Source organism: Ceratotherium simum, chromosome 38, assembly GCF_057802395.1.
Source record: "Ceratotherium simum simum isolate JZ-2026a chromosome 38, ASM5780239v1, whole genome shotgun sequence".
Classification (NCBI taxonomy): Eukaryota; Metazoa; Chordata; class Mammalia; order Perissodactyla; family Rhinocerotidae; genus Ceratotherium; species Ceratotherium simum.
The window spans coordinates 4,129,375-4,146,020 of record NC_141937.1 but is presented as its reverse complement, the minus strand read 5'-3'; the positions used below and the strand labels follow the sequence as shown (position 1 = coordinate 4,146,020).

General features: G+C 35.5%; 1 protein-coding gene across 3 annotated transcripts in view; it reads right to left on the bottom strand.

Moving 5' to 3' along the window:
* Nucleotides 1-16,646, bottom strand: part of PDE10A (phosphodiesterase 10A) — a 248,225-nt gene that overhangs the window by 74,237 nt on the left and 157,342 nt on the right. For all 3 annotated transcript variants that reach the window (XM_087425039.1, XM_087425040.1, XM_087425041.1), the window contains exons 5-8: nucleotides 15,867-15,916; nucleotides 4,610-4,750; nucleotides 2,440-2,595; nucleotides 1,284-1,334 (exon numbers count right to left, since the gene is read on the bottom strand). In XM_087425039.1, the coding sequence (XP_087281165.1) occupies nucleotides 1,284-1,334; nucleotides 2,440-2,595; nucleotides 4,610-4,750; nucleotides 15,867-15,916 (398 nt within the window). The remainder of the gene's footprint in view (nucleotides 1-1,283; nucleotides 1,335-2,439; nucleotides 2,596-4,609; nucleotides 4,751-15,866; nucleotides 15,917-16,646) is intronic.

The window sequence follows — 16,646 nt, the reverse complement described above, 5'->3', positions numbered from 1 at the left end:
ATATAAAATAATGGCTATTAATTATAAGAGATTTCTGCCGATTTAAAAATAAAAACTCCAGAATACTGTTTACCTTATTTTATTGTAGAAGGCATAACACAATCACTCTTGTATATAATGTAATAATATCAGTGACAATTCATATTTATTGAATGCTTGTATGTGCTAAGCAGTGTTTGAAGTACTTTATTATCTCATCTAATCACCACAAAACACTAGGGATTTTGGATTTATCTTTTTTTATTTTTTATTTTTTTAAAGGTTTTTTTTTTTTTTTTCTCCTCCAAAGCCCCAGTAGATAGTTGTATGTCATAGCTGCACATCCTTCTAGTTGCTGTATGTGGGACGCCGCCTCAGCATGGCCGGAGAAGCGGCGCGTCGGTGCGCGCCCGGGATCCGAACCCGGGCTGCCAGTAGCAGAGCGCACGCACTTAACCGCTAAGCCACGGGGCTGGCCCTGGATTTATTTTTATAATTGAGGCATAAAGACATTTAGAACCTCGCTAAGTTCCAGAGTTGCTAAGTGACGGAGCCAGCCTTAGGATCCAGACGTTCCACCTCCAGAGTCGCTCATTAAATCTACTTCATGCTTTAAAATATTGTCCTTGGGCACATGTTCCATCTATGCTTGATGTCAGATCTGAGAAGTCCTTGTTCCCCACACTATTATCCTCTAACCATATATTTTTTCTCTTTCTATCATACAGTTCCTCATCAACCTCAGTTTGCTGAAATGGACTTAAAAAACAAAACAGCAACAAAAGGAGCAGTGGAAGATACAAAGCAGAACTGTTTTGCTACTCTGTTCCTGAACTTGCAAGTCTAGTTACCAGTAATATTCCATGTAGTTGGTGATCTTTTAAATTAGATCATATTTTCAAGAGAACCAGGTATCTTAAATGTAAGATTAATGTTTTCATATACCATTTAGTTTAGAGGATTCTTTATTTAGGAAATGGAGTCATAAAAATATCAATGTTACTGCCGGTAAGAGATAGTTCCTGGGCTTTCAGTGGAAAACAAAAGCCATAATAGGACACATACCATTTATCGCATAAATGATTTACAACTATATATAAATATATAAAAATAATTGCAAGATATTTAAGGCAAGGAGTAAGTAAATAAAAGTGAATAGATAAAAAATTTTAGAAAAAACAAAATATCTAATATCCAAGAATAAGCACCAGGTTACTTATCGGCCTCCACTCCACTCCCCAGTGCTGCACTGTAAACACTCTTGTCTCTTAGGAAGCCCCCGTGAAAACAGCTCAAACACACACCTGCACCTGATGTATTGCTACTGAAGCCCAGGCAAGATTTGCTGTTGCGACCTAAAAAAAAGGAGGAAACAAGTTTTTATTAGTCACATGCAGACATCCCAACAACGGACCATAGCATAAATGGATATGAAGAATTTTCTGAGGTCAATGATGAGATGTTTCCAAAACTTTGCTGACACGTTCTCAGATTACTAGCTATTCTTCTTTTATTATTCATTCATTTAACAAATATTTACTGGGTGCCTACTGGGTACCAGGCCTATTCCAGATGCTGGAGACACAGCATCAACAACAACAACAACAGAACAGCTTACAGCGTACTGGGAGGAGAGAGAAAGACAAGAAAGAAAAGAAGTGAAGTGCACAGTCTATTAGCTGATGACAGGGGCGTCAGAGAGGCACAACAGAGAGGAAAGGAATGCAAGACAGGAGCTGCTCAAGTCTACACGCAGTGTTCAGGGAAGGCCTCACTGAGAGGGCGACATCTGAGGACATTCCTGAGGAGGTGGCTGGGGTGGGGACGATGAGGACAGCGCAGTCCAGGCAGAGGGAGAACAGATGCACAGGCTCTGACTAGGAGCGTGTCAGCCTTGCTCAAGGGTCTAGACTGACTGGAGGAAAGCCGGAGGCTGGGGGAGCAGGAGACGGGTCATCCTGTAAGTGGACAGGACTTGGGCGTATACCGGGTGTGACAGATAGATCACTGTAGTATTTGGTTTTAGTATTAATGAGACAATTCTGATTCAGCGAATAGTAAATGGAACCCACTGTTTGCCAAATGGATTTGATGCTGGAACCTTCATTCAGGACACACTCTAGGAATTTTAAAGAAGACATGACGTCAACCAGGATGTGAGAACTCTCCAAAGTCATCCTACTACTATATCTGATTCACAATGTGGTATATTTTTATTTTTATTGTTAAAATGGATTTTTGCTAAAATAAATGAGTATATTTCTAATTTAATCAGTTTCTTCTGTAAATAACTGCAAAACAACAAAAAGTCTTTAAAAATCATTATTATTAGTACAGAAACATTGTTAAGCAAATCGTGGTTTTTAAGTATTCATTCACTTATTCACTGAACGGTATTAATGAGCTCCTTGGATGGCCTAGGTACAAAGAAAGTCCTGACAAGCAGTGTTCAGGCCTCACCTCCTGATGACTGAGACAAAAGGCCTCTTTGCCCCAGTGCCGATACAGCTCAAGGATACCGATCAAATCACCAATCGCAGTGACAATTGGTAAACAAAGAACAGACTGGATACGAGTCCCTGATTCCAGTCCAGTACCTCTTGGAAATCTCTCATCCTGAGAAACAAAAGGGGAAAAGTTATAAAATCAGTGAAGGAAATGGAATTATTAAGTTATGATTCTTATTTCTATCAGAAATTGCCTAATACCTGTCATGAATAATAAGCGGTCCTTTTCAAAGGAAAAGTGAATGATGATGGCCGTTATACTCCTTGTTTAAGAAAATGCTTATCTTTAGCAACATGGAAGCTATACCTGAACACTGCTTTAATGTTTATTTCTGTACAGTAGAATTTAATGAATGAATGAATATATATTAATTTCATTTAATAATATAAGTAATTACAATGGGTAACATTCATTTATCCATCAGCTTCTATGTGCCAGAACTCTTCTGAGCACTCTCCAGGTATAATGTCACAAGTGAAAATAACTCCAAATATAAATAACCATAGGAAGGAAATTATATATAAAATTTCTTTCTCTTCTATTTTTACAGTTAGAATAATACAAAAGCATATGTTAATGATAGTCCTTCTCATTGAACCTCAAAGGCCCATATTAACTATTCAAATAATCCAATAATTATCAATTACTTATCATAAGAAATGAAATTGGTTCTTTGACTTTAATAATTTTCTAGCTTATCAAAATCACTCAACAAAATATAGGGTAGTCAAATGAATTAATATCAACACACCAATTCTATTTATTCAATTTCTGCCATCTGTAGGAAGCTTTTCACAAATCAAGAATAGTACGAATCTACACTTATAACAACAGATCTTTTGAAGGCTTGTATGTAATATAGAACATTTTCAAATGACAACTTATACAGAATTTACTTTTAACATTTACTTTCTAAAATTGAACTATATTTGACATATAACACTAAGTTTAAGGTGTACAACACGTTGATTTGAGACATTTCTATATTTGATACATAATATGATTGCCATTGTAGCATTAGTACCTCTTATCACATCATATAATTTTCTTTTGTGTGGTGGGAGTAATTAAGATCTTAGCAAGTTTGATGATTATAGTACAATATTGTTGTCTATATTCACTATACTGTGCAACCTTTACTTTTAACCACTTTTTCTTTTTGATAAAGTAACTAGTTGCCTGATTTGTTCAAGGTCATATAGATATTTAGTGGCAAAACCAATGTTAAAACCCAGATTTCATGCCTTCAATTGAGCACTTCTTCAGAGCAAATTCATTAAACCTATATATTTGTTTGTATAGTTGTCACTTTTAAAGTCCAAGCTTACGTAGTGACATTTCATCATAGTGCTCACGTGCACTGTGGAAGACTGCACTAAGGGCTCCATCTGCCACGTTCCCTCTACCCATGTCCTTCGTCAGTACCCTCCAACACTGAGTCTGGACCAACCCACATGATTTGCTCTGGCTAATGCAAGGGTAGTAAATTTGATGCAAGCGGAGGCTTGAAAACTTATTTGCATGTTTCCACTTCTTCTCTCGGACCCCTGACACCATCATAGGAACATGCCAAGCAGCCTTACTAAGGGGGTCGGGGAGAACACATGAAGAGCTAAAGCCATCTGAGACTAGCCAGCTCCTAAGTGACGGCCAGTTAATCTCAGACACATAAGCAAGCCCAGCTGAATATTGCCTAGATCAGCAGAACAGCCCAATCCATGGCACTCATGAGAAGTAACAAGTGGTTGTTGTACGATGCTACTAAAATCTGGGGTAGTCTGTCACACAGCAATAGCTAACTCATTCATATATATCCTGCTAGGATATGAAACACAAAACAAGAATCACTTAGTTTACATAAATATCAATACACATTTTTATGCTTAACTATACTGGCATGTATTGAAAAATAAGAACTATTCAAATCTAGCTCAATAGGTACATAAAATATACCTATTAACGTTTTCTGAGTACAAAAAATTAGTTTACCTACAAACTCATTTATTTATCTGTATCTTGTTTTAATGCTTTCATAAAATGGCCTAAATTATGACATCAAAATGATACGTCTTTCTTAATACTTCAGGTTACAAATGTCACAAAGAGTAAAAAGGCCATTTACCCCAAGGATGTCTTCTACTAGCAACGTTTTTCTGGACTTGGCCACGTAAGCAGAGATAGTGGTGCCCTGGGCAATGGGCCCAGCAGGGATCAGCTGGGGTTTTCCTTCCTTGATTCCAGGTGGGGTGAACACACATAGGCTCTAGGAAGAAGAAAAGAGCATGTTTTACGGACTTTCTTGCACACTGGCACAGTACAAAAAGACTCCTAGATATTACTTAATAGTCACAAGAAATCTGTGAGCCAAGGAAAAGGAGAGACATAAAATGCGAAATGGGCTTTGCAATGATCAAACCGGAATATCTGAGTTGAAATTCTCTCTCACATTTCCAATGCACACAAAGTACAGGCTAGATTAGGGCTTGAATGTCTAGGCACAGAAAAACTCTTAAAATAGACTTGTATTTGGATACATAGAAAATAATAAAATGAAAAAAAGGAGGTAAGCTATCCTTGGGCTCAAGATACTATCATACAAGAAACAGACTCACATTGGGCCCAGCCTCCCTACGGACTTGGCACACAGATCTGAAGGCAGGATCAGTAACTAGTATTCCGTAACTAGTAATCAAGTCAAAGTGATTTGCTTATATTTTTCATTTTCATTAAAAATCTTTCTTTCTCAGAACGTTATTTCTTTTTTTTAATATTCAATCACTCCATTCCTTAAACTGGCCTTCCCATGAAATTACAGATTCAGAATACTCCTGATAAAAACTTTGCTCTTCTCTGCACAAAAAAATTTGGACAAATCTGGGTGTATCTTTCCCTTTCAAATCACTGGGTGAGAGGGTAAAGTTCTGAAACTATTTTAAAATAAATGTCTTTTAAAAACACGATCAGTTATTCTGACTAAATCCAATCACATTTTTAAATAAATTTCTGCTAAATAAGAATTGCTAATCAAAACAAATCATCTAGGGATCGGGGGCAATATTTTGACATAATTGTATTATGATTGTCTACTCAATTTGAAAAATATTAAGGTTCAAGTAAATTCTCCCAGTACTTTACTATACTCTTATGTTAAATTGGATTGCTGTCACTTAAAGGTTGAAGACCTTTTGAAGACTAAATATGAGACAACCCTCTTAATCTAAATAGGTTCTATTAATCCTTGCTCTTACTAAGCTCTAAGCTAGTTCTAGGTGAAGACATTGAGTTGGATGCATTTGTTAACTTATTAGATAAGTGGATTTCAAGCTTTGTAATGTCAGAGAACCCTTTCTTCAAATAAAATCTTATAATCACAAGCGAGTGAACCCTATAAACTTGAGCTCCTTCAATGGACTGGGAGCAGGAAGGGTAAGGCAGAGCATTGACTCACCCTGACTGCTTAAAGAAGTCATCATACTGTTTAAAGATGAGAAGTGAAGTGCAAAATATTTGTATTCACACGTATCTCTATACCAGTTAGGAGTATGCTTAAGCAGTATTTGCTAATAAGTACAAGGCCTGTGAAAAATATATTTTAAGTGTTTCTTTTAAAAAAGATGAAGCTTAAAATGTCTAAATACAAGTTATACACTTTAAAAAGATTTTAAAAATTTAACTACATATAAGATGATAAATGACAATTTTGCCTTTTAAAGAAGCAAGAAATCAGAGTCATTTTTTCAAGTTCCTATAATCCTATTTTGCACCAATATACCTATGGCACAGATGAAGCAAGACTGTCATTAGATTTAGCATCCATCATCGTCGCAATACAATTCAGTGTGCCGCCCTGTCTTGAGATTGAGAGAAGAGTAGGAAAAGGATTTGAGAACAGGAAGAGTGATGATGGTAAGAAAAAAGTTAAAGGCTACAGTATATTTAGCCTGAAGAAAAATCAGAATTGACAATGGTTTTCTCAAATGATGAGAAAGTTAATTGTAAGAAGGATGCTAAGTAATGTTCCTTTTCTCTACCCAAGTCAGAACTGCAGGAAATGAACTTCAACTGAACTCAGTGGTTTAAGCAACTCTGAAAGAAGACCCTCCCAGGACAGCGACAGAACGTAAACTCTGGAGCAAGCTCTCAACAGTAGCTTTGGATTTTTTTTTCCCTTACAGTTGTTGATTTTATTACTTTATTGTCTGAAGATACACAACAAACATGTTTTGGGGATGACTTTGCTGTAAGCTCGTTAAGGCTGGATTTAATAATGTCTTCTAGTTATACTTAGCTTCAAAATTCGATAATGATAGAACAGCTTAAACATTCCTATATTATTAGAAGATCATTTATTTAATATTATAAAACATTTATTGCCTCTATAGAGGGTTTCCATATGATGCACAAGAAACAGATAAGCATAATGCATCTAGAATAAGCTATTGTATATATTAGACTTGCTGAAAATAAACGATTTAGAGATCTTTCAATTGCTTGATTGAAACTGAAAAACTATCTCCTGTGGATAATAAATAATTATCAAAAAATTAAATAATTATAGTGGCAAGTTTTATACTTGTTTTACTAATTAGCTCATGATTTTTGTTCATATTTATCAAATACAAATGTTTCCAAATGAGAGCTGAGGTTAAGTGCTAACACAATATTGAATAAGTTGTCATATGAGGCCAAGAGCTCAGGCAGGAAGGAAAAATGAGGACCAACGTAAGACAGACACCTGTTTCTGATGCTTTCTTTCACAGCCTCACTTTCTCTCCTCTGTGTTCACGGTTTCCTACTCTTTTGGGTTTTTTTTACTCCATACAATTCGCCTTTGCAGAAGCTCCCTTCATAACACCCATTTCTGACTGAAGAGTAATCACTGGTTTGAACTGTGTGTTCCATCATAGCATGTTCTTTATGATCTTTGTAGTTGAATGGACTGATAAGCAGCTATTATTGCAAACAGAAAAAGTCAGTAACAAACCTCTAAATTAGAGGCTGAATTTTACATGTGTTCAGTGACGGGAAAAGTTTATTAAATCTACCTTTATTTGTTCCACAGAAATAATCAAATAGACAGTGGTGTATTGAACAGTCTTCTTTTCCCCACTGGTTGAATTGCCACCTTCATCATATACGAAATCCCCCAGAACACATGGGTCTGTTTCTGACCCCTCAATTCTGTACCATTTGGTTTATTTGTCTACCACACCGTTTTAGTTACTGTAAGTTTATAGTACATTTTGTAATCTGGCAAGGCAAGTCTTGCTTTGGTTCTTAATGTTTCAAAATCACCGCAACTTATTTTATAAGATATTTTACAGTTTTTATGGGTGAAGGGCCTGCATTACTGCATTAACAAATGAGGGGTCGAAGTAAGTTCTAAAGAAACTTACAAAGGAAATACAGACTTTATTTTTCAAAATCAATAATTATGATTTTTGACATACGGATCTCACTGGGATGTTCAGATTAATAAGATAAAAAATATGATACTCTTTTCATAGGAGGATGAATGAAAACTGCTCTTTCTCAAACATTACTACACAATATTTCGGAATGTATTAATATTGTTCTGCACACATTTACAATGTCTAATTCATCTATAAAATGTGGTGTTGAACTGAGTCTCTAAAATTAATTCCTGCTGTAACGTTGTATGAATTTACAAAAACTTTTATTAGCACAAACATTGTTTTGAGGCTAGAGATAAAAACTACAACTAAAAACAAGGAACAGTTTCAAAATTTCAAACCTCAACCACTTCTACCCTTCCCAGAGACAAAATGAACTGCATTCAGGACATGCAAGTTGACAAATGACTGCTGTGGTTCTTCATTACCAGTCAAGAGTCCTAGAGGTGACTTCACTGTTAGTCCCTTCACCTCCCAATACCACCAGGGAGATGGGCCAAGGAGCTGGAAATCAACCTAGAGGCCAAGCTGTGGTAGGAGATGAATTAGCTTTTTCAACTTCTCAAAGAAACTCGTTATGAACTAGGCAATATTTTTGTAGTGACAGCAAATTTTCATGCATATTTCCAAAGTTAGATAATTTAAACTAGAGAAGATTGGTAACAGTTGTCATAACCGGTAGGTTGGTTCAATGAAGGAATAAAAAGGCATTCAAATTATAAAAAAGCAAATTTGGAGAAATAGATTTGGTGGAAGACGAACAACAGAATAGATTATCACAATTTATTTAAAAAAAAACACTATTTTTTGATGAAATGGAAAAATCTGACTCATTGACATCAACTAAATAGATAAGTCTACTTCACTGGTAGACACTTTTCTCGTCTTTCTTTCCATACACAATTCAAAGATCACTTTATTCACAAAACTTCAGTTTTTGGCTAAGACTTCAACTCGCAACCTGTTAAATTTTAGAAATAATTTTTAAGAAGAAAAAATTATGTAGGCTTACCATTAAGTTATTTTTCTTATACGACGCTAGATGGCACTGGATAGTAAATGAATTTAGATCTATGCAGAAGGCCATGAGCAACTAGCCCCACACTCACCTGGACCTTGAAACAGATCACTAACTTGGTTTGCATAGTTCTTAAAAATAAACCCACTAACGTTCATTGCGCAATTGAAAAAGGTCACACAATTATTCTAAACTACTGGCTCTAAATTCTAAAACTCATATACGAAAAGCCATCTATGAACTTACTGTAGGAATTAAAAATTTACAGTACAATTAGAGTTCACAAGGTTTTCAGCTTTTACAAACAACTCTTATGGATAACACAAGAAAAGCTATAATGGTAACATGATTAAAGCATGTTACATACCAGTTGGAGTATATGATTAGGTATGAAAGAGCAAAACTGTGGAAACATTACAAGTTGAATTAAGCAAAATCTTAACCACGGGAAAATCAGTTTTCCCAACAAACATTTCAAGAGCATCTTGCATATGTTGTGCGTCAGACACCACTAAGGGTCAGGACACAAAAATACACTGATTCCTTTCCTAGCTCCAGGTTTCTCACAAATTGCTGCTTCTTCCTAAAAAAAGTCCTTTATTTTCCCTTCTTATCTACTAAGTGAGAGGTCTTCCAAGTCCTGTTAAAATAGCGCTCATCATCCAAACTGTTTCTAATGTGGTCCACCTCCAAACCCCCACTACCCCCATCAAACTCAGGATCCCAGAGCACGTTGGATTCCTCACTGCTCACACTGAAGACCATGTGCTGTAATTAATTAAGGATTTCTCAATTTCCTCTACTTGTTGTACATTCTTTGATAACTGAAATGATTTTTTACTTACCTTCGTACACTCAGCAATTTAGCACAGTTGTCGTACATAGCAGGTGTTTAAAATGGTTTGTTGAATAAACATTCATGACACAACATTTAACCAATGGAAGTTAAAGTAAGGTTTAGACATTTTAAAAATCTTATCAAAGTCATAAAGGAGTGAACTGGAACTCATGCAGGCCAACTCCAAAATCAAAATTCTTTGGAAAGCTAAACTACTTACTGGGAAGCTTCCTTCTTTTTCCAAACTCTGAAACAGTGTAGATAGCACAGGAATGCTCTCTCCTGAATGGCTGTCCCCAGTGGGATGTGAACAAGGAAAGTACAGGAGCCTATTCTGGTTCATCATGTAGCCCAGGTTTACATCTGCCTGCACAAGGATGTGCTCAGAAAACATTCTGGTGAATAATGTCCTACTGGCTTTTAGAAAAGCATTACTTTAACACTGTTTTCAATTTCTTCCATTTATTGATCTATTAGGTTTTCCATCATCATTTGCATTAAGTGGAGCAACTTATATTTTCCTTAAAAACTGTCCATTTTATCTAGATTTGCACATTTATTAGTACAAGTATCCTCCCATAATTTGTAATTTTCACTGTATCTATTGTTTTACTATCTTTTAAATTATTAAACATGTATAATTGTGTTTTCTCTTTTTTGTTAGTTAGGTTAGCAAATGGTTTATCTGTATAGTCCTTAGATTTCCTTGTTTATATAGATTTTCTTTTTCTATATCCATAGGTTAAATTGGTAAATCCCAAGAGGGCAGAGATTTTAATCTACTACAGTGTCTCTAGTACCTAGAACGCTCCCACGTGGTCGTGCCCAATAAAAATGTGTTGAATCAATACATTAACTTATTTTGTTGTCTTATTTATTAATTCTTAAAAATGTATATAGAATGTTTAATACTTTAAGGATTTGAATTTTCCACTGTGAATAACTTTGTCCAGAGCTTCAGCAATATTGTAATTCATTTTCATAAATATTATTCTCTAGATATTCCACTAACTGTATTTAAATTTTTTTCTTTGCCCAAAGAGTTACTTAGCATATTATTTAAGTTTAATTTCCAATGTTTAATTTACTTGTTTTTAGCCATTATGCAGATCCAAATTCTTAAATGGGGACTAAGTGCATCAAAGTGGGGTCTAACCAAAGAAAAAAAGGGAACCCCAAGTTGGTAAATCCTAAAATAATATACTGAGTTTATACAAATACATATATATATATATATTTGGACAAACATAACTCATGATATTAACATCCTTTAAATTGTATTTCTCTGTTCATTTTTTGGTATGGCTGTTTTGCTGTATAAATTTCAATGCATCAAATCCTTATGCATATAAATGCGTACTCCCTAACAGCTCTCCCTTCTTCGTAGACTAAACCCTTCACAAATCAGGTGACCTCCTTTTCCAATTTAATGCTTTTATTCCTTGAATTTAACTTCGTTATTGACAGGTGGCAATTGTTCTCCTCTAGTCTGCATTTTTCTTGAGTAGGTTTGCTCCATCTAAAATTCCCTTTTTATTGTCAATCGTTCCTAACTCACTTTGTTTATGCCTGCCTTTATAAAACAGGAGAAAGTTGTGGGGTTTTTTAACCTGATTTAAGATTTTTTTTCTTTTAATAGCTGGGGCCTTATTCTACTTGTAATTTTGCTCTGACATATTGTCACAATGAGTTCTGCAATCATATTTTATGTTTTATTTTTCACTAAATATTGTTTAGTTTGTTTTCTATCTTCTCCTTAACTTCCAATGTTTTCTTTAAATTTTTCCTCTCTGGTAATATTAATGTGGGTTTTTAATTCTACTAGTGGAACTTTTGATATATTTAAGTATTATTTAAATTACATTTCTCAATGCATCCATTTCAGAAATTAAATGATCTCTACTGATTCTCATGCATGAAAAAAGAAATAAGAACTTTGACAAGTATAAGAATTTTATAATTCCTCCCATCTCTGTCTTAATCCTTGGTATTTATTGATATAAACTAAAAATTTTGTCTCAGTCTATTTGGGTTGCATGATTATAATTCTGTCACTAAAGCACACACATTTTGTTTTGAACGTGAGTTATTTAAGAAAAGTTTTCTAACTATGAGTCAAAATCCAGAGGCAGTTTTTAAAAACATTGATAAATATCTATAATATGCTAACTTTCATGGACAAAGGAATGAATATAATAAAATATACGTGTATCTGCTCATCTGTGCCAAAAAATGTTTTATTTTATTTACTATGGTTGGTTTACATTTTAGAAGTAGGTCAACATGTGTTGCAAGCAATATGGCAGATTAGATAATTTGACACTCCTGAAAGAAACAATTTTAAAACTATTTAAAGGCTGGATAAAGTATATTTTACAAATCTTTTATAATGCATTGCTGGTCTGAGAAGAATGGGAGAATGCACAGAAATCTAAAAGGAAATAAATAAAGGAACCCTGAGAGGTCAGCAAATCTCAAGCTGGTTTTTTCTTGAGAGTATCAACCAGAGCCTAGATAGACCCACCTTCCTTCAGGAGAGCTGCACGGCTAATAGGAGACAGGAGACAAACCCTGGGACCTCTCTAGGTGGGAAGTCTAATAGGAGACCCCTGCATGGGGCCAGGACCAGCCAAGGGCTGTGCCCTCATCTTAGGGTGAAGAGTAAACTCATTTACAGCTGCAAGAGGATTACGAGGAAATCAGATTATCTTGAATTTACTGCTGGAGGGAAAATAAAAATCTCCTCTAAGAAATGATAACTGCCCATCACGTGGATCTGAGGTTTGAATCCATAACACTTTGTAGTCTGAAAAAATCTTAATTAGATAATTTAACTTAAATAATCCGGGATTGGTACTGCCTTAGGTGACTGGCAAAAACAAAGACATTTTCTATCTCTAGGAAAGGAACTTCAACACAAGCCTCAAGAATATCCACTTAAGGGGCCAGCATGGTGTAGTGCTTAAGCTCAACGTGCTCCGCTTCGGCGGCTGGGGTTGCCAGGTTTGCCTCCCAGGTGCAGACCGGACCTACACCACTCGTCAGCCATTGTGGCAGCGACCCACATATAAAGCAGAGGAAGAGTGGCACAGATGTTAGCTCAGAGTTAATCTTCCTCAGCAAAAAAAAAAGGAATAGCCACTTAAAAGGGCCCAAGGAAGAATATGATTCACAGTTAAAACAAACCAAAAAAAACATAAAACACATGAGCAAATAAGTCACCATCAACTGTAAATTCAGAAAGAATATAAAACAATATAAAAAAGTATAGTTAATATATTTCAAGAAATAAAAGACAAGCTTGAAAATATGTCCGGGGGGAAAAAACCATAATGAAGGACTGAGACCAATCGAAAAAACAACCAAAAAGTAACTATATTATAGTCAATATACAGAGAGATAATATTTATCAATTTGAATTCTCTATCCAGTAAAAATATCTTTCAAGAAAGTGGCAAAATAAAGACATATTCGGACACACAAAAACTGAGAGAGTTTCCCGTCAGCAGATTCTCACTAAGGGAAATTCTACGGGATAGAAGAAAAATGATTCCAAATGGAAGACCTGAGATGCAGGAAGAAATGAAGAGCAAAGAAAGTGGTAATTACGCAGACACATCTAAAGAAACATTTGAGTGAACTTAAGACTTGAGACAATGTGTCTTCTTCCTACCCACAGAAATCCCTGGGTTAGGGACTAGGAGCCCAGCTACCTATGTGGAACCCATAAAAGGAAAAATACAGTGAACAAAACACAGTAATTATCTCCTAAAATTATCCTCTCAGAGAGACAAGGTCTCTGCCTTCCTGAAGCTTATATTCTAGTGAGAAAGCCAGATAAACAAATAATCACACACATCACGGATAAGTATCTAATTATAGACTCAGCAAAACTCTATAAAGAAGAAGTATATGATATGAAGAAAGCATAACACCCTGTGATATGACTTACGAAAGTCAGAAAAGGCTACAGTTTTGCTATGTATCCTGCTGTTCCTAGGGATACACTGTTGAACAAGACAGTCTTTCCTGTGATGTAAGGAGTCAATGACCCTGGAAAGAACCATGTAGAGTAAATTAATTGACTTAGGAATTTAGAATAAGGCTGGAAGAAAGCCTGAGAGGATATGATATCATCCTCTCAATTAAGTTACAAAAGTGAATGAGTAAAAAGTGAAAGAATTAGAACTGATATACAGAGAATTACAGTTTAGATATTATGGATACAAAAGCTTTTTCTAAATCATATATTTGAGGAAGCTACTTCACTAAGGTCACCATATAAAGAAGTTTGCAAACAATGAATCGAAACATAGAGCCAAGTGATTAAGAACATGGGACTGGGAATCTAAATCCAAGCTCTGAGAGCCGAGCACTTTCTGAGGGTCTCACACCCTGCAGACCCAGGGTTTCTTGTTGCTGCCCCTTTCGACCTCTGCAAACGAGTTCTCCCCCTTCTCCTTCACACACAGCAGAAGAGGGGCATCCCATAGTGGCAGCCTCACTTCCAAGGTTCACATCACTTCTTTTCAGGGAAACAGCTAGAAATGCTGAGTCTAAGATCCAGGTTTCAGCAGAGAATCTGATTGGTCCCAGTAAAGGAAAGGGTCACATGATACATACATGACCACTGTGGCAACAACCCCTGTCGTTGTTTGGAGATCTCAGGGAAGGAGTAATGAGATGTGACTATCGCGATTACATTGAGCTAACATACATATCAATAAATTATAAAGATAATTGCAAATTATATAAAAATTTTCTAAAAGGAATTCTTAATTTTTTAATAAAAAATCCCAAAATTTTAGAAATAAATTTTTAGAATGAACAGGTAAAAGTGAGATCCACTTGTTATTTTAGTAGCTTAGCCATTTTAAAACACTATCAGTGTCTGAAATATTGTTAAGGTATTTAGAAGTAGTAGTAGTATCTGAATAATTCAATTTAATAAACACTCATCTGACTGTTTCTATGAAAGGCACTAGGAGAGATGCTGAGTGAATACAAAAATAAAGAAGAAAAAGTCCTTGCCCTAAAGAGCTTTCAATCTTGTAACATAAATTATTACAATACAAGGGAAAACAAAGGCTGTGGAAATGAAGAGGATCAGTTACGAGTTGAATAAATCAACCAATAAATATTTTTTGTGCAAGTATGTCCATGCTTTCCACTACTATATTATTCAAGAGTATTGTTAAAAACCTTGGAGTACTTGTGTCTCTATTCCTGTTAACGTTTTATATGATAGAAATAACACAGATTTTGAATACTCATGAATACAAGAATCACACTGCAAAAAGACATCCCAAATCTCAAATAACAACGCCTAAACACATAAGAAATACACAGTAAGTCTGCCAAATAAATTCGTAAGTGGGTTTTCTATATTTAAGCTATGAGTATAAGTACTATTGGTTCAAAATATTATTCTAAAATATGTTACGTATGTGTTTTTAATACCATAACAAAAATCAAAAGTCAGTAACTGAACGTCTCGAAACACTTTTGAAAGTGCCAATACATGCTGCATTTGACAATGGGCTGTGCTTTAGATTAAACCAGAAGCACAGAGCCCAGCCTGTTCCCTGGAAGACCGGAACAGACAGATCTGAGACGCTCAGACCATGAAACAGTCAGAGCCATGGCGACGGAGCTCAGCGAACCAGACTTAGTAATTTCATCACAGCATTTTTAGAGTCCTCTTAAAAAAAAAACATTAAAAATCACATTAAAAAATGCTAAACTTTTGTTCTCATTTTATCCTCCCGTAGATTGTGCTTAGAGATGGGCACAGACTGTCCAAGACGACACCCGGCCCACAGCCTGGAAAGAACTTCCTTATAAAACAGAGTCTAGAAATGCCATCATAAGAGAGGAGACCACACACCAACACCAAACAATAAGTACATTATAAACTTTTATGCCTAAATGTTGCCATGTTGGTAAAACTCTCAGCCTGTAGTAACCACAGATAGAAATAAAATACAAAATGAGTGTAAATAATTACGATATGTCTGTCAAATTGATTGCAATGTAACACTTTATCTTTTTAGAAAAGCTTATGACATGTTCTTATCTAGAGCACCAAAATCTAAATTTAGATACTTACGTTATTGCACTCTCCAAGGAAATACAGTGCAAATCCATCAGCTTTTGTGGCTGCCAAAGTAATAAAAAAGGAAGAAACTAATCTCAATGGAAGAATATAACATGTATGAATTCTCTATGGTGAGACCTCAGATATGAGCCTTTTGAATGGATTTGGTAACATAATTAATGGTCATGCAGTAAACTGAACAAAATAATTTATGGCTTTACTCAATTAAGTAGAATATTTTCATTTATTTTTCATCAGCTACTGCAAATCTTAAGATGTGACATCCTCAAATGCACACAGCAGTCAAGGTACTATGTAATAATATATTTGTCAAACTTTAAATAGCAGAATTATGGGAAAATATTTTTGAAATTTAAGTGTATTTAATTTTTTTTTTCCCCCAAAGCCCCAGTAGATAGTTGTATGTCATAGCTGCACATCCTTCTAGTTGCTGTATGTGGGACGCGGCCTCAGCATGGCCGGAGAAGCGGTGCGTTGGTGCGCGCCCGGGATCTGAACCCAGGCTGCCAGCAGCAGAGCGCGCGCACTTAACCGCTAAGCCACAGGGCCGGCCCAAAGTGTATTTAATTTTTAATTTTTAAAGTGTTAAAAAATACCAGAAGTGATGTTCATAATATTGAATAACCAACCTAAGCATCAACAAGGATGATGTATGCATCTACATGTCATCATGGAATAGAACATAATTTAACTTTTTCCTTCCAGGTCTTCTGAAGGCCATGATCACAGCAGTTAACAGATAAGTCTTGGAGGGATCGCCTGAATGTAAAC